The 27,177-nt window shown below is 52.7% G+C and overlaps 2 protein-coding genes across 3 annotated transcripts; one reads left to right on the forward strand and one right to left on the reverse strand.

The window, feature by feature from the left end:
- The first annotated feature begins 413 nt into the window (after positions 1-413).
- On the forward strand, positions 414-19,628 carry PRODH (proline dehydrogenase 1). The gene is made up of 14 exons (XM_084245816.1): positions 414-725; positions 3,348-3,556; positions 8,722-8,756; positions 9,197-9,346; positions 10,640-10,704; positions 10,894-11,010; positions 11,382-11,461; positions 12,227-12,308; positions 13,639-13,731; positions 13,828-13,974; positions 14,762-14,937; positions 15,941-16,039; positions 19,232-19,320; positions 19,433-19,628. The coding sequence occupies exons 1-14, from the start codon at positions 453-455 to the stop codon at positions 19,618-19,620; spliced, it is 1,803 nt and encodes a 600-aa protein (XP_084101942.1). The 5' UTR covers positions 414-452; the 3' UTR covers positions 19,621-19,628.
- A 1,392-nt stretch (positions 19,629-21,020) lies between these two features.
- Positions 21,021-26,926, reverse strand: LOC311179086 (protein DGCR6; the record flags this gene model as incomplete). 2 transcript variants are annotated; one of them, XM_084245981.1, is made up of 5 exons in its annotated part: positions 21,021-21,104; positions 21,488-21,628; positions 22,373-22,473; positions 26,576-26,736; positions 26,817-26,926. In XM_084245981.1, 5 exons carry the CDS (start codon positions 26,924-26,926, stop codon positions 21,021-21,023), a joined length of 597 nt encoding a protein of 198 aa, XP_084102107.1. The 2 variants fall into 2 exon arrangements, with proteins under 2 accessions (XP_084102107.1, XP_084102108.1); XM_084245982.1 differs by lacking the exon at positions 21,488-21,628.
- Positions 26,927-27,177: the final 251 nt, after the last annotated feature.

The following is a 27,177-nucleotide window of genomic DNA, read 5'->3' on the forward strand; positions in this document are numbered from 1 at the left end:
CTCAGGACAGTGGCCACCCATTAAGAAGCAGGGGCCAGAAGGGCCGCCTGCAGGCGGGGCTTGCTACAGCTCCACTGTGTCCCGGGCTGGAGCGTCTGGGGAGGAGGGCAGAGCTGGGGAGGGGTGGGCAAGGTGGGAGAAGGGAGAGAGGGGGGAAGAGGGGGGAGGAGGGGGAGGAGGGGGGAGGGGAGAAGGGGAAAGGGGGGGAGGGGAGGGAGACCAGGCGGCTCCCGAGAGGTGAGTGGCTCCGGAGCCAGGATGGACCTTCCTAGCAAAGGGCAAGGCTCCTGGCGCGGTGCGGCAGTTGGGGCCTCCCGGGGGCGGGGCGGCTAAGGCCGCGAGGTACTGAGCTCCCGAGTAGAGGAGTGGGCCCGGCGGGGCGCGGGGTGGAGCCTGCGGGCGGGGCCGGCGGCGCCGTACTTAAGCCGCTCCGCGCACGCCTGCGTCCAGCCATGGCTCTGCGGCGCATCTGGGCCCTGCTGCGCTCCGGCGCCCCCAGCCCCGCTCCGCCGTTCCCTGGGCCGGGGACCCGCGAGCCGCCGTTGGCAGGCCCAGGGCTGGTGCCCGGCCGCGGGGTGGCAGAGGCCGCGAGGCTGCTGCTGCCCGCGGTGGACTTCGGCAACGCGCAGGAGGCGTACCGCAGCCGGCGCAGCTGGGAGCTGGTGCGCAGCCTGCTGGTGCTGCGCCTGTGCGCCTCACCCCTGCTGCTGGCGCACCACGAACAGGTGCGCGGCCGGGAAGGGGGGGGGTGGGGGGCGCGAAGGGGAGGGGGCGGGCACGGGCGCGAGGGTGCGAGCTGGCCGGGCCCTGTGGGGATCTTCTGCCTGTCAGGGAAGCTTAATGAAGTTTCAAAGCGGGATCTCTTGAACATCGCCTGTGGCCCTGAGTCAGGAAGGGAGGTGTTTCCTGCATTCCTTTTTGGGCCTTGTGAGTTTTCCTGCGTATGCATTACTACCAACTAAAAACATGAATTTTCCTACATATCAGTTACTACCAACTGAAAGCAAAGACCAACTGAATTTTTTTTTAGGGTATGGTTATTACCTGAAATTTAAAATGGAGTGTTCTCTCTGTTACCCAAAAGGAAGTCTGGAGGTACTGAATGGCTCACAGCCTGTGATAGCTGTGACCCACCTGCTCCCCAGATAGGGCTGCTCCAGACAGTGTTAAAGGGTAAATGGGATGCCTCTTAAACATCCAGCTTTTTTTTTTTTTTAACTTTTAAAGACTTTATTATTTTTTTAAAGATTGATTTATTTATGCATACAAGAACTGGGGTACAAGACAGAGGTGCGGGGAGGTAAGAGGATTCACCAGAGACAGAGTGGGGAAAAGAACAGACAGATTGAAATGCACTAAGGGGAGCAGTGGGCGAGTTGGGAGAGGTCAGCCGGGCCATGTGGGTTGTGGGGGGATGGAACTCGTGCTGCAGTGCCTGCGATGGCTTCATAGGTTGTATCTTAACCCCTTGAGCCACCAGGGAGGCCCCAAACATTCAACTTTTAAAACTTTAAGCTGCTAACTTTGAAAAGTAACTTTGAAAACTTTGAAAAGGCTTTCAGGATATGGGAATTAAAAGCAGAACACTGTGTTAGCCAGTGGGGGTATAGAGATGATAATTATTTCACCCTGATCCTGGGACTGGCTATTGTGGTTGGAGGTGAAAGCAGAAGCCACAAGTTGGAGTTAGGTGACTCTGAAGGGACTGTGAGGGTAGAAGAGGTGTTGGCCTGGAACCCTTGGGGAGCTTCATGGTTGACTTCAGAGCCTAGGACTGATGGTAGCAGAAATGTTGGAGAGTGGGGGGAATCGTAGGAAGAAGGGGCCAACTTGGAGAGGTGGAGGCCTCAGGGAAGCTACCCTGAGTTTGTGGTGGCCCAAGGTAAAGTCATAGCTGGGGCAAATCCAGGTCAACCAGTGAGGAAGGGGAAAAGGAACACTTGAGGTCAAGAAAGTTGGTGGGGGGAGGTTGGAAAGTGATGAGAACCTTCTGGGGAGCACCAGCATCTGAGGGACAGCAGGAAAGGAGCTCAAGTGTTGGCAGTGCAGTGGTAACAGGAAGGAGGTACCTGGGGGACAGGTATGACTAGGGAGGAAGCGGTTGTCCAGGGGGTCTGTTGGCTGATTTTGGGGCTGAAGGTTTTTGACTTGCTCATGCTTTTACTTAAAATAGAGATTATTTCCTGCGGCCCTGATTCTAAGTGTTCCTCCCACCTCCAAAAAAAAAAAAAGGGGGTTTGAGAAACTTTGGGTTTTTCCTGCTTTGGAGCTGAAGTGATGGGCAGTAGACACAGGAATTCCCAGGCAAGTAGTATGTGTGTCCTTCCAGTCCTAGGAATCTCCAGTTGTCCTCATTCCTCCTGTCCTGGCTTTTCCCTTGTGGCTTACCTTAGCAAGCCCTCCTCTGTGAATCTATGTTAGCAAATACCTTCAGCTCTCATTCACCCAGGTACTCCTTCATTCCATATTCTGAATTGCTTTGTGGCAGTACCTTGCTCTGCCCTCATTTGCTATCTCCCTGCCACTAGAATGTGGGTACCCAGTCTGTTTTGTCCAGCCTAGAATTGTGTTGGGCATGAACCAGCTGCTCTGCATGTTTGATGCAGAATGATGGCAGAAATTTGGGGTATGGCAAAATGTGATTGGAGGAGAAAGCTGAGTGGGCAGCTGAACTGCTGGTCCCCTGTGGTCATGCATGATTGTGCCTAGTCCCTTAGAGGGATCTCATCTCACAGACCTTTGAGTTGGTCTCCTGGCTTATTGTTAGCCTTTACTTAATACCAGCTGAATTCACTCATTCTGTGTTTTTTATGTGATCATCTGTTCAACAAGTGGAGGGCCAGCACCTTGCCACTTTTAGAAACTTGGAATAAGGAGAAAACAAAAAGTTGCAAAATCTAGGTGCTTACTTTCTAGAAAATTGCAACAAATCTTCCTGTTGGCCAGTGTAGCCACTGAAGTATGGGCACAGAGCATGTTAGTACATGCATTCCTGCTGCTGTATCCAGAGAGACCAGCCATTTGCATCTTTATCCGCTAAGTGGTGGTCAGGCATCTGCTGTGTGCTGCTGGAGTCACCCCTGAGTCTGCAGAGAAGTGAGGCAAGAGTGGCCAAGGGGGTGACCCTTGGCACTGGCCACCCCTTGTGAAGAACATGTGACTGACAGTGGCTGTGAACAGAGAAGCAGGCTGTTTTGGGCAGTCTCCATTATAAAATCAGGACTGTGAGCTTATTTTGGTCCTGAGGACAATGTTCAAGACTTCATGGTTGGAGTAAAGTGGGTAGGATAACCTTCTGGGGGCAGGGGAGGTTGGGCCCAGGACAGCTACTTCCTTTTACCTTTCAGCTGCTCCACCTTGCCAGGAGACTTCTGGGGCAAAGGTTGTTTGATAAACTCATGAAGATGACCTTCTACGGGCAGTTTGTGGCTGGCGAGGACCAGGAATCCATCCGGCCCCTGATTCAGCACAACAGGGCCTTCGGCGTGGGCTCTATCCTGGACTACGGGGTGGAGGAGGACCTGAGCTCTGAGGAGGCAGAGCACAAGGAGATGGAGTAAGACCTGCCTGGGCATCTGCTGGCAACCCTAGAGTCCTCTGAGGTTGACCAGAGGCTAGGCTGTGACCTGGGCTAGGAGGAGACCAAGCCTTGGAGAATTTGGTTAACCTGAGTAGCAAAGGTCCTTTTGGATTCTTTTTTTTTTTTTTTTAAAAAAATGATTTATTTATTTATGCATACAAGAACTGGGACACAGGCCAGAGGTGTGGTGGATGAGAGGATTCACCAGAGACAGAGTGGGGGAACAGAACAGGTGGATTGACTGAAATACACTGCTGAGGGGAGCAGTGGACGAGTCAGAGGTCTGCTGTGCCATGTGGGTCACCTCTCTGGCCAGGGATTGAGCTCGTGTTGCAGTGGTTGCAGATAGCTTCATAGTGCTGCGTTTTTATCTATTAAGAGGTTGTCAGGCATCCACTTGCACCACCAGGGAGGACCATCTTGGGTTCTTCCTGGAGTTCTTGCATTTTGCCATGTGAGAATGGTGGGATGTCTAGTGTGTATGAGGCTGGAGGAGGGGCAAGGATAGGAATTGGCAAACTGTACTGCCCACTACATTGTTTTGTATGGTCTGCAAGCTAAGAATGACTTTTACATTTTTTAATGGTTGAAAAAGATCAGAACCGAAAAATGTTGTGACTCGTAAAAGTTACATGAAATTCATATTGCTTTTGCCAGACAAGTGAAAGCTGTTGAGTAGCTTGGCAGACATTGTGTGACCCACAGGCTGAAAATAGGTGCTGCCAGGCCATTTACAAAAACATTTGTCCACCCTGGTATCAGAGGATTCTGGCTTCCTCTCTGCTAAAGCATTTCTCCTTGGGGGAAGCACAGGGTGGGGTGGGGAGGGGATTCTTGACCTGCCCAACAGGTCTCACTTTCTGGACGCTGAGACTGTTTTGTAGGTGACAAGCCAGACCTGGTGCTTCTTCGGAGAAGGGACTGCACAGGCAGGAGCAGTGTGATATACCAGCCTGGGGTTTTCTCCCTGGCTCCCCCTGTGCTGTAGGGCTTGTCCTCTGGGCAGTGAGTGTGGGGAAAGGTGGCATCTTCCTCATGTGCCCTTCTGGGCCATAGGAAAGAATTAGAGTACCGGGTCACTGTCTGCTTCCCAGAGTAGTCGCCTCACTGGAGGTCCAGGCAAGACAAGCTCTTTCTTGTAAAATGCACAGTTTCTGTGCTGGTGCTAGTGGCCTCCAGGTGTATCCTTTCTTGTATTCGGGGCCTGGAGTCCTCAGCAGCAGTGCCCAACCCATGGGAGGTGTGGACAAGCCTGCTGAGTAACCTACCATCTCAGGCAGTGATGTTTGCTCTAGCCTGGGAGCTGGGAGGGGGAAGGGTCACATGAGCCTTCCTGCCTGGGAACGGAATGTCCGAGCCTTGAGCCTTGGAGTCTTGCCTCTAAGCCAGTGAGGCTAATTGACCTGGGGTGCCCTGCCCCTGCCTAGTGATTCGCTGTCTCGAAGGCGGAGTTCTCCTCTCAGACCCTGTGTTCCCAGGGCTGTGAGATGGGGCTGCTTTTGCTGAGGCTATCTGTTGAATAACTAATGGGTTGTGTCCCAGCCGCTTTTGGGTGTTTTCACCAGGGAATTTTCTCTCTGACATGAAAAGACTTCTTTCCACTCCCTGGTTTCTTCCCTGCCCTGCAGAGGGAGCATTGGGAAGTGGGTGGCTTGTGTTCTGCCTTCTATCTGTGCTGTGCTTGTGCACTCCTGCTTGAGCTGCACTCAGTAGGTTCTGGAACGTGAGCAGCAGTCCCTTAGCATCCTAACAGTGTGACTGCTGGCTGATGCTTATGGCAGGTGTCATGGATGCCCCCCAAGCTCCACTGCCTAGCAGCATCATGCCTTCAGAGGGGCCTAGGTTGGGGGGGACAGAATTGGACTTAAAGGTTCCACGGGAACATTTACATCTGGATGGTTTACTGGGAGTTCTGGCTGGGAGGGACTGTGTAACCCTTGAGCTGGGGAATAGCTTCTTATCCTGATGGGGCCCAGAAAGCCATTCTCCTATTTCTGATGGGGCCCATAGGCTCTTGGGAGAGCTGGGAGACCACTGCCCAGAGTAAGGCCGTGGTGGTGGGTGGGCATGGGTGGTATTGGCCTGACCTGGGCAGAACTGTGAGGCAGGAAATTATGGAAGTATCTGAATGTGCAGGAGGCCCAACAGGTGGGGCCCAGGAAGGGGGATCCAGGAGGACTGCCTCCAGGTAGAAAGCAGGAGGTGCACAAGGGAGGTGCAGCAGAGCCACTTAGGAGGGGGTGGGATAATGTTCCCCAGATCACTTGTTAGAAGGTAGAGGCTAGGGCCAGCCCACAGGGTCTCCCCAGGAGGCTGAGAGCTGCAGAGATGGGCAATGAGACTAAGGGCACATTCCTGATGCTAGGTGGTGATAGTAGCCTGGAACAGTGTGGATGGCAGGTGTGTCCATCCTGCTGTGCAGACGCTGGCTGGCGGGGGGTGGGATCTGGACCCTGACTCTCAGGGGCCATTTCCTTAGGACTGTCATGAGCAGAGTGACTGAGCACAGCCTGGAACCAGGAGCTGGGGGTCTGAGGAGTTGGCCTAGCCTCTAAGGTGGGAACCTTAGAGCAAGTGGGAACCTCCTCCTTGGACTTTGCTTCCACCTGTCACCCAATCTGTGTTTTCCTTAGGGAAGAGCTATGTGAGGGTGAGTGCAGGTGGTGCGGTCTCCCTTGCTTTCCTCCCCTTATATTCTTCTAATAGGCATCCAGCCAGCAAGTCCCTCATGTAGCTGAGAACTGATCTTTGGAAGCAGCTCAGGGGATGATCAGGGTCTCCTCACTGCCTCTTGTGATTGTTTCTGCCCCTTGCCTGCCAGAACACATAGTTCCCCTCTCCACACTGGGCTCCCCAGCCCACATGTGTGTGCCTACATATGTGTACATGTGTGTGCATAGACAGTCTCTTTTCCCCCTGATGATATGACCCCCCCCCATGCCTAGGATCTGCTCTGAGACAGCACCCCTTCCTGTGACAGTGCAGCTAGCCCAGCTCCATTGCTTGGCCCATTTCTAAAGTATTTCCTGTCTTATCTGTGCCCAGGAGGTTCATGGATGGAAATGGCTGTCCTGCAGCTGAGCCTGCTGGGAGCCTACGTGGAGGGAGCAAAGGAGCAGCCCCACTCCCCTGCATCTTTGGAGTCCAGCAGGCCATCTGTGGAAATGCTGAGCTTCAATAGGTCATGGCCCCTTTTGGAGAATGTTTTACCATCTGCCTAGAAGGCAGATGCACTGTGGTTCATGCTCACATTATCTGAGCCCATTAGATCAGGTCTCTGTCCTCATGATCCTTGCTGACAGGCCCTGTCCTGCCTTCCCCCTCAGGGGATGGCTTTTCCCTGGTTCTACCTATCTACAACCTGGGAGCCTGAAACTGTCATCATAGGTGTCCTTGGGAGTGAGCCCAGAGAGCTCCTTATCTCTTGCATAGATGTCAGGTGTTTGCATTCCAGTCAGACACTGTCCAGTGACGCCTCATCCTCTTCTGTTATATTAACCATGTGAGCCTGGTTTGCACAAGGCAGCTGGAGCAGTGACTGCCTGCCCAACCCCCAGCCCCATCCCCAGGCAGCTGTGCCACATGTGGAACCCCTGGCCCCTGTAGACTGGCCTGGCTGCCAGGACTTCAAGTCCTGACCTGGACATTCTGGCTCAAAGTCCTCAGATACAGACCTGGAGTGCACTGGGCCAGAACCAAGTTGGAGGGCTCCTAGAGGGCCCCCAGATGGTCGGACTTGTAGGAGTAGTGAAGTGAAAAAGTGCCATGGCCTGAGGCTACCTCTCAGTGGCTGCTTCTTCTTCTTCTTCTTTTTTTTTTAAAGATTTATTTATTTAAGCATACAAGAACTGGGGTACAGGCCAGAGTGTGGGGGGGTGAGAGGATTCACCAGAGACAGAGTGGGAAACAGAACTGGCAGATACACTGAAATACATTGCTGAGGGGAACAGCGGGCGAGTCAAGAGAGGTCTGCTGCGCCATGTGGTAGCTCTGTGGCTGGGGATCGAACTCAGCCACCAGCGTTATCAGTGGCTTCTTTTGTTTTACCTTTGCCACAGGTATGCAGGGGGAAATTATCATTGTTCTTTGCGGTGCATAGGCAGAGCACAGGGCCTGGAGGTCTGGGGTTTTAGGCTGCCTTGCAGCTACACTGAGCCATCTCCATAGTACTGGACAGCCTTGCAGCTACACTGAGCCATCTCCATAGTAACTAGTTTAAGAGGCTTTATATACCAAGTTGGATAATAGTGGAGGCTGCTGGGTGTCACCCCAGCCCCCGTGGGCAGTGACACAAGCAGTCCCTTCATTTCAGTAGATTTAACCATCACTCTCACTGCCTCAGATAGCACAGCCACTGTGAGGTGGCTGCTGTGATTCAAACAGGGGCTAGAATGGAGGGAGACAGGGTGGGGACGGGCCAGACAGGGCTGAGGAACAGTAGGGAGGCCAGTAGCCAGAGTGAGGGTGGGGTGGGGTAGCTAGGGCCGTGGACTGGGCTCCTGGTTCTGTCCTCACAAGGACCTAGGGGGCTTTTCAGGAGACCCCAAGGGAAGGTTTGGATTTTAAAAGAAAAATTCTGGTTGCTGCATGCAAAATAAGCCTCAGGGGAAAGAAGAGCAGGGCAGTTGGTGCTGGAGATAGGGCCAGTGGTGGACCTGTGTACTGGTAATTGGAGGAGGTACCCAAATGTGGGGGACAGCGGACACAATAAGGGGCCCTTGCTGCCCAACTCGGGATTTTGTGCCCTTGTCTCCATTTCTCTTCAGCTCTGTCTGGCCCTGTCTGCCCTCAGAAGGAATACCCTATTAGTTAGCTGCCTTCAAGCACTTACCTCATGCCTGGGGCTCTTCTGAGAACTCATTCCTTACCCACAGAGGCAGGGGAGCCACCCCTGAGGAACCTGAGGCTTCTCTAGGGCTTGGGCTTTGTAGGGAGTAGCTGGAGGCTGCACTGAATGAGACCTGCAGGCCTGGGTGGGTAGGCCGGGGGAGTATTCCTACTGTCCCAACTATTCCTTATATAGCCCTCCCCATCAGGGCTCCACACAGCCCCATACACCTCTCCTCCTTGATGGGGACAAGCTTATCACTGTGGCCTGAGGTGGCACAACTCCTACCTTTGCCTCTTCTTCCCACCTGCAGATCCTGTGCCTCCGTCTTGGAGAGAGAGGGCAGTGGTGAGTAAGAGGTGGGAACAGATCTCTCCCCGCTGCCGTCCCAGTCCATGCTGTGGCTCAGGAGCAGAGACAAGCCTGGGTACCCAGGCACAGTGCCCCGCTCTTCTCTGTGTCCATGGGCACCCAGGCCATTGCTGTGTGTATTTGGACACAGTCTTGTGGGCCTCCCAGGTAGGCCTAGGTTGGTTTGGGTTCAACCTTCTTGACCAAGGTTTGCTATGTGACAAGGGTTTTCCCAGGGAGAAGGGATAGCAAGTGCAAGGGCAGTAGGTTTGGGGGGACAGGCATAGTGTAGGCCCTCGACTGCCATGGATCCTCTCAAGAGGGCAGGGGGCTATGGGGTGTCAGCAGGACCCCTGGATGCCAGCAGCCCTGTTGTGCATTTTGAGTCAACACAGCAGAACCAGTAGTGTTTTCAGGTCCTCTGCCTGCTTCTCTAGGCACAAGTAAAAGAGAGAAGCAACACCAGGCCCACCGGGCCTCCGGAGACTATAGAGACCACGTCATCAGTGCCTGCACATATTTCTACGCCAACGAAGCCAAGTGTGATAATCACATGGAGACGTTCTTGCGCTGCATCGAAGCTTCAGGTAGGGGCCTGTTCTTTGCTGGCCATGATCTTCCATGCCCACCTGGGTTAACCCCTGGAACATGGAGATACCCCTGGAAATGTGAGCCTGAGGCTGGAGAGCTCTCTGGGGCTTGTTCTCTGGGACATTCATGACAACAAGCCAGGGTGACACTGGGAGCCATGGGCTGGACACAGGTCACGCACACATCCACTTCCTTCCTGAGGTGCTTGGCTGCCTCCAGGAAGTCACCTCCTGCCCCTCTCTTGGGAGCCAGGGGCCAGACTTTTGGGCAGTCTTGTCAGTGGTTCTGACTGGTTCCCAATCCTGGGCAGGGCTGTGACTCACTTTGCACTGCTTGGGAACTGGTGCCACATTCTGAGGAGGGAATTTCTTCCCCATAGCTTTGGGATGGGAATGGCTGCCAAGGGAGGTAAGCTAAGCCAGGAGGTGGTCTCCAAGTCTTTTTTTTCTTCAAAACCCACCGAGGACACAGTGTAGCCCCATTGTGTATCTCAGTGTTCCAGTAGGGGGAATTGGAACACTTGAAGGGGATGCGAGTGAGTGGCCGAGGAAACCAACCCTGGGAGACATGGGCCTTTTGTTAGTTTCTAGTGCAGGAATGTCTTGCTGGGGGCAGACAGATGGAGGGGGGGAGGCTTTGAAGCTATGAAGATGAAGATGACATCCAGGAGCCAGTAAGCTCTGCCTAGTCCTACATAGGCCTGATCATCATTCCCCTTCCTGCCTCAGTTTCCTCTCCCATGCTACGAGCATCATGGCTTCTCACAGGTGGAGCCAGAAATGATGGCTTCTCAGCCATTAAACTCACTGCATTGGGGAGACCCCAGTTTCTGGTAAGTGCTGCAACCTTCCTCCTGCAGAACAAGTTTGACATCATGGGCTTCCAAGACACAGAAGGGAGAGATGATGTGGTGGTTGAGCTTTTTCTGAATTGCTACCTGTGCTCTGTTGTGAGTTTCTATTCTGTGACCTCCCCTCCCCCCACAGTGGGCAGCTTGGGTGCTAATGGCTTGGGAGAGGAAATTGAGGCAGGAAGGGGAATGATCATTAGGGCTATGTAGGATGAGGCAGGACTTACTGGCTCCTTTGCCCACCACTTTTCTGGACCTATGTGGCCAGTGCAAACCCCATATCCACCTCTGGTGGGGCCTCTGGAGTAGCTGTGTGCACAGCGTTTATGGTTTGGGCAGCGCCATAGCCGGGGACACCGAAGACTGGGCCAAGCACAGGCTCCTGCTCCACTTCCCACCCCTCAGGGACTCTAATGACTCTCCCTGTGGCTTCTCACAGGTGGAGCCAGCAATGATGGCTTCTCAGCCATTAAGCTCACTGCATTGGGGAGACCCCAGTTTCTGGTAAGTGCTGCAACTTTCCTCCTGCAGAACAAATTTTCAAGAACTTGGGACTGCCCTGAGCACTGTGTGAAAGCTCATGTGCAGGTACCTTGTGGCTGGGATCCCTGCAGACACATGAGATGGGGAGGGGGTCCGAGGAACTGGAAACTTGGTGCATATGCTAGCTGGTGCTGAGGACTGCCTTTGCAGCTACAGTTCTCAGATGTGCTGACCAAGCGGAGGAGATTCTTTTACCAAATGGCTGCAGAACAAGGGAAGGCTGGACTGGCGGCCAAAGACACGAGGTTGGAGGTGGCGGCACTGCAGGTGGGGCTGTCCTTCCCCATGGATATGAGTGGAAGGGGTTTGGGAAAGCTCTGTCCCAGAGGAACCGTCTGGGCATTGTGTCAGATATGCTCCCACAGCTGCTTTGGGGCTTGTAGCCCAACCCTGGGATTGGCTGCTAAGGAGTCTACAGCAGAGGCAGAGGACATGTAGGTGGGGAGGCTGAGGGCTTTGGCTCTATAGGTAGCAAAGAGTTGTGGAGTGCAAGGATGAGTGGGGAGCAGAAACACAAGCCAGGTCTGTGTTCCATTCTTGGTAATGATAAAACCCAGTCAAAACATGACATACCAGTGGGGAGGGGACAGGAAATGTTAATGGACATGGCATGGGCTGATGCCTTCTCACTTCTCAAGGAAAGCATGGTGAAGATGGGTGTCGCATCCAGGGTGGATATTGAAAACTGGTTCAAGGCGGAGACCCTGGGTGTGTCTGGGTAAGAGCAGCCCCTGGTTGAGAAGATGGGAGCATCCCACCTGTTCAACCTTGGTTCCAGCTGGGCAGTCCCTGGAGCTTCCCCTGATCCTGGTTCCCCTCCTCACTTGCTTGGGCCTCGCAGTGATGTCACTGAAGCACCTGCTCTCTTGAGGCACACAGAGTGGGAGTGTTGGAGCCGGGAGTCCATGGGGGCCATGACCTGGCACTGGCCAATGTGGGTGCAGGGCTAGCCCAGACTCTGCAACTGGGAGGGCGCATCCCTGAACCAGCGGGACTTCTTACAGAATTATTCAAGCTCCAAAGTGAGGATGCTGCACCCATGCAGGCAAGTGACAGGTCAGGGCAGGTGAGATCCCAGGAGCCCCAGATCTCATTCATGAGAGCTGGGGCCCAGAGCACCAGGGACCCAGCATAGGTGACAGCATGTGACCACCTTGCATGTGCTGCCCGCTTCCTGCCTGATCTCTCCAGGGCACCTTTCCCCCACTCCCACTCCGCCCTAGTGTTCTTGTAGCTGCAGCCTCCCCAATGCAAAAATGCTTGTTTTGTTTTGTGTTTAAAATTTGAAAGAGGGGGCCATACTTAGTATTTTATCTATCTTTCAAAACTGAGCACTGTGGTGGGTTTTGTGAGGGGGCTGCTCTTTAGGTTGAATAAGCTGGTTTTGGGCTTGGGACCCCAACAGATTGTAGTGCATGCGAGTAAAGCTGGGAGACAGACTGAGAAGTGTCTGCCCCTGTGCTCACTTAACTTTCTCCTGCAGCACCCTGGACCTTTTGGACTGGAACAGTTTCACTGACATCAGAAATGAGTTCTCCAAGCACCTAGTGGTCCCCAACATGCAGGTGATGCCCCCTTGGCCACTGGACTCCATCTCAGCAGGATGTCTGTCAGGGAAATGCTCCCTTTGCCTACACTGGGCTGGCAGGTGGGGACCCAGAGTGGCTGAGTCTACTGTCCTGGTTCCATGAGACCCCAGTGATCAGGCGGAAAAGAGAGACCCACTAGTGCCCTTGAGTGTGACCAGACCTGTGAGGAGAGGGGTGCCTGAGGGTCCTTCCCCATGTCATCAGTTCTTGCAGGTCAGGTCACCCCAAACCTCAGTGACTGGAAGGCAGGTCTTGCTCAGGATCCCTATAGAGTCTACAGAGAATGGGGCTGGGACATTTTGGAGGGTTCCCATCACACAGCTGGTAGTTGATGCTGGTAGTTGGGCAGGGTTTCCCCAGCCTGTGGCTGACAAGTATCCCTGAAATGCAGGCAGAAACTGTCATCTTTTCCAGCCTCAGAAGTCCCATGGTGTCACTTCTGCCCATTCTATTCATTGAAATTAAGCCATGAGCCAGCCTGTATTCAGGGGCGAAGAATGACACTCTGCCTGTCCCTAAACCCTGTGGGAAGGTAATCAGGAATTGTTTGAAATCACCACCTAAGCTGTGATATGGAGGAGCAGAAGTGTCTTGGTTGCCCTCAAATGCTACCATTCACTAACTTGAACCCTAACCGAGGGCCCAGCCCCAAACTTTGAGCCACTGTTGGCCAATGAAGGGCATGCTCAGGGGCCTGCAGGAGCATGTGGGTAGGGGTCCAGTGCCTGCAAAGTGGGTGCCCCGTGGACACTGAACACCAGCCCAGGAATGACCTTAGCTTCTGGAAGTTCACCACCTGCGGATGGTGTCCCCTTCCCTGCTGCATGTCTGTGTGTTCTGCATGGCTGTCCCTGTTTGCCTGTAATAAAGTTTTTCCTCCAAATCCCTCTCCCTGCCCAAGGACTGAGCCTTTCCAGGTAACTGGATGAATCAAGGGTGACTTCCTTAGCAGCAGAAAGCCCCCCCACCAACCCCTACCAAGGGTACTGGGGAGTTTGTGACACCTTGGGTGCAAGCCTGACCTGAGCCAGTCAGTCCTATAAGTAGCAGCAGTTAGCTGACTGAGGGTCCAGGCATTGTATAGCCTGTGGCCTCAGGGGAGGGGGTACTGACCTTCACACAAACTGGCTGGAGGAGGGGTGGGAGGAGAGGTTTTCCTGGAGACCAGGCTCTGGGTATTGGCAGGCAGAAGTGACCTTCCCACCTCTGCACTTGGGGGTAGGCAATGCCCCTTGGCAGGGGGTTGATGGCCTCTACAGGTACAGTCTGGGGCCCACTGAGGGCTGACCATGTGCTACCCCCTTAGACAGGACAGCTGGAGCCCTTGCTGTCGAAGTTCACAGAAGAGGAAGAGCAGCAGATGATGCGGGTGCTGCAGAGGATGGATACTCTGGCCAAGGTTGATGCACATAGGATTTATGTGGGTTTGTGTATATTGGGATCCTGTCTTACCTGAGCCCTAGACAAACTTGCTCTTCTACCCTACACCTTTCAGAAGGCCACCGAAGCAGGTGTGCGGCTGATGGTAGATGCTGAGCAGACCTACTTCCAGCCAGCCATCAGCCACCTGACGCTGGAAATGCAGCGCAAATTCAATGTGGAGAAGCCACTCATCTTCAACACGTACCAGTGCTACCTTAAGGTATGGAGCTTCCCCACCTGCCACCTCCCCACCTGTCTTCAGACGACTGAGACCTGGGGTCAGTGCCTTGGGGTACAGGATTGAGGGTGGTTGGTGCCAGAGGAGAGGTTTCTGCCTTCTGTACCCTGTCACTAGCTGTGTGCTACTCCTTCTCTGTGCATCGGACTACATACAAAGGTTTTGAAAGGGAGGAGGGAGAGGAGGAACTTTGTTAAAGTCCACTTAATCCCCAAATTTCTAAGGCTTCATGAGTGACCATTTTCTCCTGCCCATTTTCGTGTGGATCTGGTGAAAGCACTGAGCTCTTTGATACTAAGTATTTGCCCAGAATTTTGCATGGAACTTAAGAGGACTCCTAACACCAACCTGGGTTAGGCTGCTCAGAGACTAGCCAGGAGTTTGGAGGATGCAGGGTGGGTAGGACTCAAGTCTGCAGGGGAAGGGGGGGAGTGGGGTAGGTGAGAGGGAAGTCCAGGTGATGCACCTAGCATGCAGCCCCCACCTCCAAGTCAGCCTGAAGAGACTGTGGTTGGTGGTATCTAGTCCGTCCCCACACAGAGTGTCTCCAGTTCAGAGGAAGCTGTGTCCCCTATCCTTTGGGGATAGACATCAAATGGCCTTTCTTCCCCACACCTCCTTTTGAATTCCCTGAGTGTCACAGGTGGGCAGGGGCACCTCCCTCAGCCAGCTGCTGCTAGCTTCAGGAAGCTCATGGGCCTGTGAAGACCCTGGGACGTGCAGGCTGAAGAGGGCCCTTCCTGGATGACTTTTGGTCCTGATCCCACAGGATGCCTATGACAATGTCACTGTGGACTTGGAGCTGGCTTGCCGCGAGGGCTGGTGTTTTGGGGCCAAGCTGGTGCGGGGTGCATACATGGCCCAGGAACGTGCCCGTGCCACAGAGATTGGCTATGAGGATCCCATCAATCCCACATATGAGGCCACCAACGCCATGTATCACAGGTATTCAAGCCTCCATAGTCCCAGAGCTTCAGGCTTCCTGGGGTGAGGTGTGAGTGATTAGTGTGAGGGTTTTGAACTGGGATCAGAAGCTTCCAGTAGGAGCAAGACTTCTGAGCCAGAGCATCCCTCTTCACTGCACTCAGCCTTTTTTGCTTTTTTTAATCTACATACTAGGGATTGTTAGCTGAGCTGTCTGCATCTGCTTTTTCCACTTGTTTATCATGATGATCTTGCCCTGCAGCATGGACAGGCCAGCCTTGTACTTTTTCTCTCTGATGTTTTACATATTGCAAAATCAAAGAGACCCCGGGTGTCCTCTTGCAGACTCCCCCTCCCTCCCTAGCTGTGCCCTACATTTGCATTGTGCACTCAGACCCCACCCTTGGTCTTTTATATAATGCTGGATTTGGCCATCCCCCGCCCCCCCCCCCCGCCTTGCTCCCCCTAGCCTGCAGAGCTGAAGTGTTATCCTAATAGAGTGGGGTGCTTGTGTTTATGTGCCCGTCTCTGTGAGGTTCCTGGTGGTTTGCTAATTAATCGTTACATCAGCAACTCATGGCACAGCCTGTCCAATCTTTTGTACCTATGTGCGAGGACGTAGCTGTTGCATGTACCTGGAAATGGAATTGCTGGATCAGAGAACATGTGCCTTGTGTCCTCATTGTCAGTGTGAAACCGTCAAGTTGTCCTCACTGTCAGTTGCTGTCCTGATGATTTTCCTCCAGCACAGGAGGCCCATTCCCCTGGCCTTTCATTTCCTCTCTGGGCCAGACATACATTCCAGGACCCTTTACGGGACACCCAGTCACCAGCGCTTGGGCATTGTCCTTGCTAGTGTCCTGTAGGTGTCCAGCCCTATGTTCACTTATGAGGTGTAGAGAAGGGACAGGTGTTCCTCCCCAGTCCTGTTGCCATGGGCATTACCTGGGCTCCCTTGCAGCCTCTGACCCTGCAGGACAGCCTGTCCAGGCCCAGACCTTAGCTCAAGCAGCATTCTCTCCAGGTGCCTCAACTATGTCCTGGAGGAGGTGAAGCAGAACGCCAAGGCTGAAGTGATGGTGGCCTCCCACAATGAGGACACAGTGCGTTTCACACTGCACAGGTAGGCACTGCCCCCTGCAGGGCTGTCAAGTGCATCTTGGTTAGGGAAGGGCTCAAGGTGGGCTCCGTGGAAATCTTTGCAGAGGGACCTGACAGGTGTGGTGGGTGTTTTGGGGAGACGGTCTGTGCATGAGTTGGGGATATGGCTTTAGAGCCCCCAGGTCCCCACCTCCCAGACCCAACTGGGATTTATATTAGCACTGCAGGAACAAAATGGCTATTTGTAGTTGCGTTGTTTTTAATTTAAAAGTACATTATTAAGGTTTGAAATTGGAAAAGTAAATTTCACTGGTGATTTAAATAGCTTATTGAAATGTGCAAATGCAGTGTGAAATCATGGAGTCCCTCAGGAGTCCTCTGACATGTCACCTTATTTATAAACAACTCTCAACATTTTAATCTGTTTCTTTTTAAATGCCTGTCTCATGGAGTAAAACTTGATGGAAACCTATCTAGTCAGATGTAGGAATAAGGTGAAGTATAGTTTTTAGTATTGTCATTGTTATTTCATACCTTAATGCAAGCATTGCTACACCAGGGGTTCCATCTCTCTACCTCCCTTCTTCTCCCCCTCCCAAGGGTTTGACCCTGGGTGGCAGCCTTACTGGCTCATCTTTTCCAGGAACAAAGCAGGGGGTCCCCCGAGCCTGGGGCTGGTGGCCAAGTAGGGCTTCCTGAAGCAACAGTGAAGGTGCAGGTAGGGCAGGGTGTAGCCAGGCTGGGCAGCCCAGTGTACTATGTGGAACTGACTGGCCATTCTAAGCTCATTCACGAATGTCACCATGTAGCCTGACTATGATGGTGCTATCCTTTAAGTCTGTGATTCTACTGAACACCATGATTTCTGCCACCCAGCAGTTGCAGCTATAATGGGTGGGACCTCGAGTTCCCAGCTGCCTAGGCCAGTGCAGATTGTTGCATCTCGTTCCCCAGTGCTGGACGGTGGGTGGGTGGGGAGCACAGAGTGCGATGGCTGCTGAGCAGCACCCCGCCTAGGCAGGACTACCTGCCTTTGTTCCATTCACCCAAAGGGACTTGCTCATTTTTCCTCTTGGACTCCTCAATCTTGCAGGTCTCAGGGCCAAGGGTACCTTTTGTGTTCAGCAAAGATTAGGCTGGCATCTTTGACATTTAAAAGGAATACACAATAGAATTGTAACTTTTTTTAAAAAAAAAGATTTATTTATTTATTTATACAAGCACTGGGTACAGTCAGAAGCGCGGGAGGGTGAGAGAATTCACCAGAGCCAGAGCGGGGAGCAGAGCAGGCAGAAGGACTGAAGTACACTGCTGAGGGGAGCGGCGGGCAGCAGGAGAGGTCTGCGCGCCACGCGGGACCCTCCTCCGGTGGCCGGGGAGCAGTCGGGGATCGAACTGGCACTGCAAGAGGCTGTGGGCAGCTTTGCAACCCAGCGCTCAACCGCTGCGCCACCGGGGAGGCCCTAGAATTGTAACTTTTAACACCAAATTTTTAACATCAGGTTCTTAACACCTCTTTTCCTTAGGTTTAGAAATTTTATTCTGAGTTAGAACCTTCATCTAGGTTTGTTCCTTATTGCACCAGGGTTGTCCATTAGAAGTCGTACACACAGAGCCTCCTATATCCATTTCTTGAAGCTCTAATGAGGGGTGGGGTGGGCGGTGGCAGCTGTGTGGAAGATGGCCACCTTCTTAGCTTTCAGTAAGCAATTATGAACTCATTAGCCTTTTGTTCACCACTCACATTTTAAGCTGCAATCAAAGGGTAGTTGACTTAGACACACATTACAGAGAACAAATTTCCAAAGGTCTCATCTGCCATCAGAAGAGCTTCCTTTCTCTCCTGATTTCATAATCTCGCCACTGAGAATGTCTGCCCTCACCATCTAGTTGGGCAGAGGCCCCTCCTTTCTTGGGTGCCAGCTGAATCTCTCCTTCCTCACTGCCTCCAGGGTCTATGCCAGGCTCCCTGAATTCTGCTGTCACTGAGTCACTGACAAGGCTTGTCCCTGCTTCTGATGGCCTTTCTTGGGTCCGCCTGCATCTGTGGTCAGCTGGTGGGCCTGAAATTTCTCATTCATGGCTGGGGCAGCAAAAGGGACTTCGCCATAAGTCTAGTATCTAACGGGTCAGCTCAGGCTTTGTCATGTGGTGGTCTCAGGCTTCCAGAAGCCCTGAGGGAAGGCCTTTGTCCACACCAGTTGTGTTCCCATTGGTCAGTGAGGCCCAGCCCAGATGCCAGGTAGAAAGAATCTGCACCCACGAGAGCATCCCCAGCACTGCTGCTCAGGCATGGTGGAAACCCAGCACTCATGGGGCTCATGTTCTCATGAGGGACAAAGATGCAAAAACTGAAAACCAGGGCCTCCCTGGTGGCGCAGGCAGTTGAGTGCAGCACTGTGAAGCTGTCTGCAGCCTCTGCAGTGCCGGTTCGATCCCTGCCGGCCTCGGAGCAACCCACATGGCAGACCTCTCCTGTCTCACCCGCTGCTCCCCTCAGCAGTGTATTTCGTCAGTCTGCCTGTTCTGTTCCCCTATCTGTCTCTGGTGAATTCTCTCACCCTCCTGTGCATCTGGCCTGTACCCCAGCTCTTGTATAAATAAATCTTTTTTTTTTTTTTTTTTTTTTTTTTTTGTGGGACCCTCGCCGGAGGCCCGGGGAATGAACGGGTGCTGCAGAGGCTGTAGGCAGCCTCGCAGCCCAGCGCTCAACTGCTGCGCCACCAGGGGAAGCCCCGTAAATAAATCTTTAAAAAAAAAAAAAACACACACACACAAAAACCCCTGAAAACCAGGGTGACACTGAATCCCAGTACCGAGGGAAGCAGGGGAAGGGCCTGTGGAACAAGCCTCCTATCGGTTGGGGCTCTCGGAGCTGGGGGTTGGGCTTGAAGGTGTGGTGGGAGGGTTGAGAACTTGCCCAGGGTTGGTGCTGGGTGGGTCTGCCTTCTGGGTTAGGGCATCAGGAATGGAGCCATGGTCGAAGGGCACCGCTAGTCCCTGGAGGGAAAGCAGGAAGAAAAGGAGCCCTAGAGGACTGAGCAAACACAGCAGAAATGGAAAGCTGGCTACCATGGGGCGAGGTGGAAGCAGCAGGGCAGAGGCTATCCTCCCCTATTAGGCAGACAGAGGCTGCAGTGGGTAGATAGAAGTTTGAAGTGGCAGGAGTGGCTCAGAGCCAGCAGAGGGAACCCAGTGCCTTACCTACTCACAGGATGGAGGAGCTAGGCCTGCACCCTGCTGACCGAAAGGTGTACTTTGGACAGCTGCTGGGCATGTGTGATCAGATCAGCTTTCCACTGGGTGAGCAGGGTCTGCCTGGAGGGGGCAAGGGGGGGGTGGAGGTGGTGGTAGGCGGGGAGGGGGAATGTGGGGCCAGAGGGCTGGGACTCACTTCCTCTGCCTGCACGCGCAGGCCAAGCCGGCTTCCCTGTATACAAGTACGTGCCCTATGGCCCAGTGATGGAGGTGCTGCCCTATCTGTCTCGCCGTGCCCTGGAGAACAGTGGAGTCATGAAGGGGGCCTGGCAGGAGCGCCAGCTACTGTGGCAAGAGCTCAAGCGGAGGCTCTGCACAGGCAGTTTCTTCTACCGCCCAGTCTAGTGCCCTCAGGCTACTGACACTACCTACCACCAGGCTCGACCTGCAGATGCCCCTCTGCCCAGGCTGCAGCTTTTCAGGGGTCTCAGGTCAGGACAGGGGCCTGAAAGTGGGGGTTGTAGGAAGCCCCTAGGCTAAAGCCACAACTACAGTTCACCTCAACCTCACAGATTCACTTTTTATATCCAAGACTGTGAGACATGCTCCGCCCCACCTCCCTAACTCTTTTCGGGATGTGGGTAATCAGTTAAGGGCTTAAACTTGCCAGAGCAGAGCTGCTGGAAACTGTACATACCCTGTGTCCAACTCCATACCCTGTGTCCTTGTACCCGAAGCACTGCCTTCCACCAGGGTCTGACTAATGTATCCCAAGCACCAATGTGGACAGTGGCCAGACTGGGGAAGCAGGCTGGTCAATAAATCACTTTTTGCAGCTAAAAGCCCTCCAGTCCATGCTTGCAAAGCTCTTTCCCATGTGAGGAGTGAATGGGATGTCCAGAGCAGTCTCTTCAGTGGGGGTGTGGGGAAGGTGTGTGCAGTTCTGCCACTACTTCCTTGCATTCCAGACCTGACCATGTAGGGTGCTGGACACCTCAACACCCAACTCTGTAAGCTGGGATAAACACAGGGGCCTATGAACTTGGACCACTACACAGGATGCTCTTAGGGGCAAGCACCTTGGGTCTCTTCTTCCTTCAAACACTTCTGCTGTATCTTTCACCCCGGTGACCTACCTCAGGCTCCTACTGTTCTGAGAGGAGCTGCCCCACTCCCATGGCCACATACACATCTGTGCTCTCTCACAGAAAGCACACTGGACATGGTCCTGGGGCTCGGCTGTGCATCCACTGCTGATTTGTCCACAGACCAGGGAGCTATCAAGTGATGCCCTAGCTGGGCCCTTGACAGACACAGAATTGTCACACAAGCCACAGGCAGGCCATACTGAGGCATCTTTATTTCTCTGGGTCACACAGGGCTTGGGCCTTGGAGCTTCTCCCACTTGGGGACTGTATATGCCAAGGGAGGAGCTGTGAACACATGCATAAAGTCTCAGGCTTGGCAGGGGCTAGATGTGCCCAACGGAGGGAGAAGGTGCTATAGACCCTTTAGCCTGCAGTCTGGGGGCAGCCGGCCAGAGGCTGGGCCCACTCTCCCCTCTGTCATGCCATCCTAGAATTTGGACAAACCCAGACTAAGATGGGCAGCAGGCACAGCCAGGGTACACCTGGTCTCTCCTCAGTCTGGTGACCTCTCCTACAGGGAGCTGGGAATATGGTGGTCATGGTCAGAAGTCAGGAAGACAAGCTTCTTTTAACTTTTGGCTGCTTATGGCCACAGTGGGAGAGTGCTGTCTTCCCAGCCACGATGAGCAGTGGGTGACCAACAGGGACCCCACCTGGTCACAGGGTTGCCTTCCCTGCCTGGCAGCCCCTCTGCTGCAGCTTTCGGATGAGTTCCAACAGGTTCATCTGCAGTGTCAGCTCCTGAGATGCAGAAAGCTACTGTGAGGATCAGAATGCTACCTGGTCCCCAGGTAGCAGCCAAAACTCCCTTTTCCCAAGGACACACAGGGCCGACTTCCACTGAGGCCACAACCTGCCAGGAGGGGACTGAACCTGGGACTCTACCCTTAAAGCAGGGCCCACAGCTGCCCTTGCTCAGTGCAGAGACATGTATGAAGAAGAGAGCCTGGGGAGGGTGGGCATGCCTCTGTACTGATTCAGCACAGAAACCCTTCCTAAAGCTTTTCTTACATCACCCTCATATCCTGAGCCTGTGTTTTTGGGGATCAGTCATAAAACCCCAGATGGCACTGGGTATTTGGGGCCCATTGTCACCTATGTCAAGGCATTCTGGGGGCACTGACCTGGGGGTTGGTAGTCACATAGAAGCCAGTGACCCCTGCCTTCTCCAGTGTGCTCTGCTGGTCGGCCACTTTCCTGTCCAGTTCGAGAACAATCTTCTGGTCCATTGCCCGCTGCTCATCATGGATCCGGTGCTCTACTGCCTGTCACCAAGAGACGGTGAGACCAAGAGGGTGTTTGTGAGACTCAGGCCTCCTCCCTAACCCCTCCTCATACATAACTTCCCAGCCAGCCACCTCTTCCAGCCCTCCCCAGCTCCAAGATCACCTATAGCACCATTCTTGCACCCACACGCCACTCCCCTCTGAACTATGTCAAACCCTGCCAAGGGCATCAACTGCCCCACCCAAATTTTCCCCTCCAGGACCTACCAATGTCCTTTGCTGGGTCAGATCTCTCCCAGCTGACAGCTTGGGACCACTATGATCTGGACCAGACACAGGCTTCACCTGTCTGCTGTCAAGTTGGCCACTGTCTTGGGGCTTTTATGATGCCACTACCCACTGGGGCTGCTGACAGACCCCAGCTTTGTGCCTCCTCCCTGCACACCTAGCTTGGGCTCTTTTGACACATCTCTGAGCAACCCCAACACCTGTAGCTTCTTGCTTATAGGTGGGTTTCCCAGCTATCCCTGAGCAGCCTGGGCAAGGATGTGTCCCTGCCGGTTGGCCCTGTCACCTCACTACTGCTCTTATACCCCCAAGCCATGGGCACAATAGTGCCCACTTAGCCTCTACCTAACCTACAAGGAGCCACAGTTGCAAGGAGCAGGTCTTCATTCTACCCATCCTAGAACATCCCAATCCCCTACAACAAAGAGCCACAAGCAAGGACTCAGAGGCCCAGAGCAGCCACCAGCTCTCAGGCCACCCTGCCCATACCCCTACCTCCAGCTCCCGCTGCTGAGCAGCCTGCAGCATGGGCAAGTTGTGGGGCCGGCAGGCCTGCTGGGCTTCCTGGTGCTTCTGCCGCAGCGCCTGCCTGAGCACTGGGAGGGGATGAGACCAGAGAACCCCTCAGCATGCGGTGGGGGCTGGTGAAATCCTCCCACCTCATTGCGTGCCCAGTTTTCCCACCAGAGTGGAGAGGCATAGGCGCAGATGTGTGGGAAGGCCCATCTGAAGACTATAGCCAGTCCTGAGGTCCAAGGGAATACCTAGCACGACTAGCTAGCTCAGTCTTGGCTCTCACCCAGGACAGGGCCCTTCTCTAGCAGCCAGTCTCCAGGGGATTAGGGAAGGCACAGAGTGTGCTGGAAGGAGAGCAGGCTAGCATGGGTGTGGGGTCAGAGCTGCAGCCCAGGCTGAGGAGACCAATTAGGGTGCTGGAGGTACCCGGGCTCAGACGGCCACAGGCCAGCAGTCCTGGGTGTGACCTGCTTTACCATCCATGAGCTATCCACTGAGGTGTGAGGAGACTACCCAGGCAAAGCCCTGGAAAGGAGAGGGATTTCTCTGCCCGATCATGGCATGGTTCTGCAATCACTCCCCGATTGAGACCTGTCCTTCAGAGTGGGCAGAGCCACCCTGCTCCTTCCCCAGCTCCCAGACACATGGCAGCAGGATAGGCACAGATTTTGGAGGGCCAAGGACAGGAGGTGCCAGCAGAGACCTTGTGCTGGGGAATCTCTGTTGCTTTGAGAGGGACTTCCACACCCACTAAGCAGTGGTCCTATGGTCTCTGTTAAAGTGCCAAAACCACGAGCATGTGCAAAACTGTCCAGTCTGATTTGACTGGGCAGAGGAAAAAGATGTTATGGTATGGAAAGATCACAGCCACAACACAGAATACTCAACATTATGCAGCTCAATTCCTGTGGAAAACATCAGCCCTCACTCTGTTCTAAGAAAAGACATTATTGCTTTTCCCAGGAGGGTCCCCCACCAGGAGTTTGGTACCTGCTGAGCCCACGGCCTTTACTAGGCTCCTATTTCTTGGAAATTCTGTGCATACCTTGACAATTATCACATTAAATGAGTTTGAGACCAAAAGCCACCCTTGAGACATCTCCACAGGAACAAAGACACACCATGGAGGCAGGATTCAAGGAAAGAAATGTCATCTCTTGAGCTCGGTTTTGGTTTATCAAACATTGCTACAAATCCCAGATCAACTCCCAGATTCTACTGGGGGAGCAACCAGAGGTAGGAAGAGAACTGCATTACCCTTATGCCTGTAGTCATGACCTGCAAATCAGAGCAGAGGAGAAGCAGGAAAACAACACAGGGCACTGGGGGCACCAAAAGCTGCTATAACCTTCCAAAGGACAAGTATCAAAGTATCTAGAGTTATTAAAAAAAAACAAAACTTCCCACTGATTTCCCTGCCCCAAAGCTCCTAAAAATGGAGCTTTCATATGATCCAGCAATCCCACTCCTAGGAATCTACCCAAAGGACATAAAAACATTAATTCAAAAGGACACCTGCACCCCTATGTTTATTGCAGCACTATTTACAATAGGTAAGCTATGGAAACAACCCAAATGCCCCCAAAATAGATGACTGGATCAAGAAGATCTGGTATATATACACAATGGAGTATTACTCAGCAAGCCAAAAAGATAAACTCATGTCATTTGCAGGAACATGGAGCATGAGCTCAGTGAAATAAGCCAGAAGGAAAAAGAAAAATATCAGATGGTTTCACTTACAGGAGGAATGTAGAGGATCCAAATAAGGGATCAGGGGGAAAAAAGGTAATTATAATAAAGTAAAAATCAAAATCAACAAGCAACTATAAGCCAGAGACATTCTGCAAGGGGGGAGAAGGGAGCAGTATCAAAACAGGGGAGGGAGGACCATGGTGAAGGGACCATGGTGAAGGTTCACGAGTGAACGGGTGGTGGGAATTTCATGGGGACTATAACCGAGATGAAAATGCATACATTGTACAAAAATGAAAAATGATGGGAAAACTATATAAAATAATCAAAACAAAACACCTCCGCACTGAAAGAAACCAGGGCCCTGCAGAGAAATGGCTAGTTTCCCCTTAAAAAAAATTATTATGAATGCTTTTATTTGTTCCCCAGGCTACTAACCTCTGTGGCTATAGATTACCAAAAGGTGAGTAAGTGCTGCTTATTGACAGCAAGAATCAGTGGCATTATCACACTGCTGGCATTTGGCAGATTCAAATAAACAGCAAGGCAGAGAAGTTGGAAAGCCTTAAAGAGAGGCAATGTGGAAAGCTCATCTTGATGGGAGGTTGATGGTGTGAGAAAGTTGGAGGCAGGGAAAGAACAAGAAAAGATGAGCCTGACAGCCTCTTCTACCAGAAAGGAGAGACGCATCCTTAAAGAAAGAAAGGAACATATCAAAAGGACAATAGCAGCCAGCCTGGAGTTCTTACCCTGGTTAAATGTGGCACAATCGAAGCATTAAAAAAGAATCAAAAACTATGTACACTGATTTGTGACCTTACGCATTTTATACTTCAATAAAAATGTTTACAAAGGCAACCACCCAAACATTTAGGGAAGAAGTAATATCAGTTCTACAAACTAATCTGGAAAACTGATGAGGAAAAAATACTTGCCAACTCATCCTGTGAGGTCAGCATTACCCTGATACCCAAACCCTGCAAAGACCTCAAAGGAAAACTACAGACTGATGCCTATCATGAATACAGAGGCAAAGATTAAGATTTTAGCAAATAAATTACAATGTATATAAAATGGATAATACATACCAAGTACAATTGATCCCAGGAATGCAGTTTATACCAGGAATTAAAGAATGTATTCGTATTCACCTTAGTAACAGAAAAGCCAGATGACCATCTTAATAGACACAGAAAAGGGATTCGACAAAACCCAACATTGATGCCTGGTAGAAACATATTCATCCTGAAGCAGATAGACATTGCCCTCTTGGGAAGGGACCTTACATCGATAAGATAAAATTTCGGCTACAAATGTTTAACCTGCATAATCATCAGGCTGTTCAGTTTATAGGAAAGAGGTTGGATAGATTAAATTACAGCACGAGGAAGCAATTCAACAGACAATGGGGATATGCTATAGGTAGAAACCTCTGGACTCTTCAAAAACAGAGATCAAAATAACCAGTTATAACCCATGCATGTACACTGCATTCTTATAAAGTATTAGATAATTTGAGACAAGTTAGGTAATGTGACCACGGATTGACAGTCACAAGACACCCTGGAAAGGTTAATTGCTCAGGAGGCTATCCACTGCGATTATGCAGGTGGTTGTTCTAGAGCACTGATTCTCAATCCTGGGCCATGGGTGACTGGAGAGATTTTCCCTTGTCATAACTGGGGGCGGTGTTCCCTATCTAGTATATAGAAACCAGAGATGCGCTAAACATCATACAATGCACATGAACGCTAATCTAGTCACAGATATTAACAGTGTGGTGGGTGAAAACCCTGGTAAAATACTGGAAACTTGAAAAGCCCTATAGTGTGGTGTATATTTAAGAATATAAAGAACTTTGGCAAAATGTTAACTATTGAACCTAGGAGATTCAATAGAATTTTTAAAATAAGGATTTGTGGGAACCAAAAAATTAACAAAGGTGGGGCAGGGAGATCTGCCTAGCATACCTGCAGGAATATGCTCCGGAGTGGAGACCCTTGGGAGGTGGCCAACGAAACTTTGGCTGGGAGTGTGGCTCACATGGGAAAGTTTTCAGGTCCTGTGCACACAGTGTGTGGGCTGTCCATGCACTGCTGGTGTGGGGCTCTGTGTAGCCAGAGAGGGAACTGAACATAAAGGGCAATGCAGAGTTGACAACACTCTGGGGCATCACAGGTTAACCAAGCACTACACCACCAGAATCTTCTGTGGGATTACCAAGCACAGAGGCCTTGGGCCATCCTGCCTCAATGGCGTGCAAGCACACGGGAGCCCAAGCATGGTGTTATGCTAAAGGGAACTGTGCAACAAACAAAACCGGCCAGACCCATTTGTCATCAAAATAGCGCCACCGAACGACTCTCGGCGTCCTTATCTGTTCAATTTAAAGGATTTCTTTCGAGCGACGACCAGGGAAAAGCACAACCGGCACCGAGGCCTTTGACTCCCCGGGGAAGGGGTTTGCGTCCCGCCGGCCCCGCGCACCTCGGTGATCGTTCTGCAGACGGAGACGCTGGTTGTACAGGCTCTTCTCGGTGAGGTGCTGGATCTCCAGTAGTCCTTGCACGATCTCGAACACGGTGCCGTCGAGGAGTGCCAGGGCCAGGTCGCTGAGCGTGGTGTAAGACAGGCGTTGCTGGAAGGAGCTGCAGACAGAGGCGTGAGGTGAGCGCCTAAGCTGGACCAGGGTGGCCTCAGTCGCTCGCCCCACCCCGCGGCCGCACACCTGGGCAGCTCTTTGACCAGGCTCTGCAGCGCTGACAGCAGCTGGTAGTGCCGCTCCTGCTGCCGAGCCCCGTCCACCGCCTCCTCGAAAGCACCTGCGTAGCGCTCCATGGCGCCCGCGCCCCCTACCTCCAGACGCCGGCTGAGGCGGCGCGCACTCCCATACGTCAGTCCAGAGCGCTGCGCATCGGCCCCCTTTTACGACAGTTCCTAGAGCCGTGCGGCCCCTTTTACGACAGTTCCGGGCACGGTGCGACTTGGCCTCTGCGGCCTTGAGAGCGAGTTTCACTTCCCTGCTCCACTGACGGGCCTGAGCGGGTACCCTGTCGTTCAACGGGTACCCTGTCGTTCAACCACTACCC

Source organism: Talpa europaea, assembly GCF_964194135.1.
Source record: "Talpa europaea genome assembly, chromosome: 10".
Lineage (NCBI taxonomy): Eukaryota > Metazoa > Chordata > Mammalia > Eulipotyphla > Talpidae > Talpa > Talpa europaea.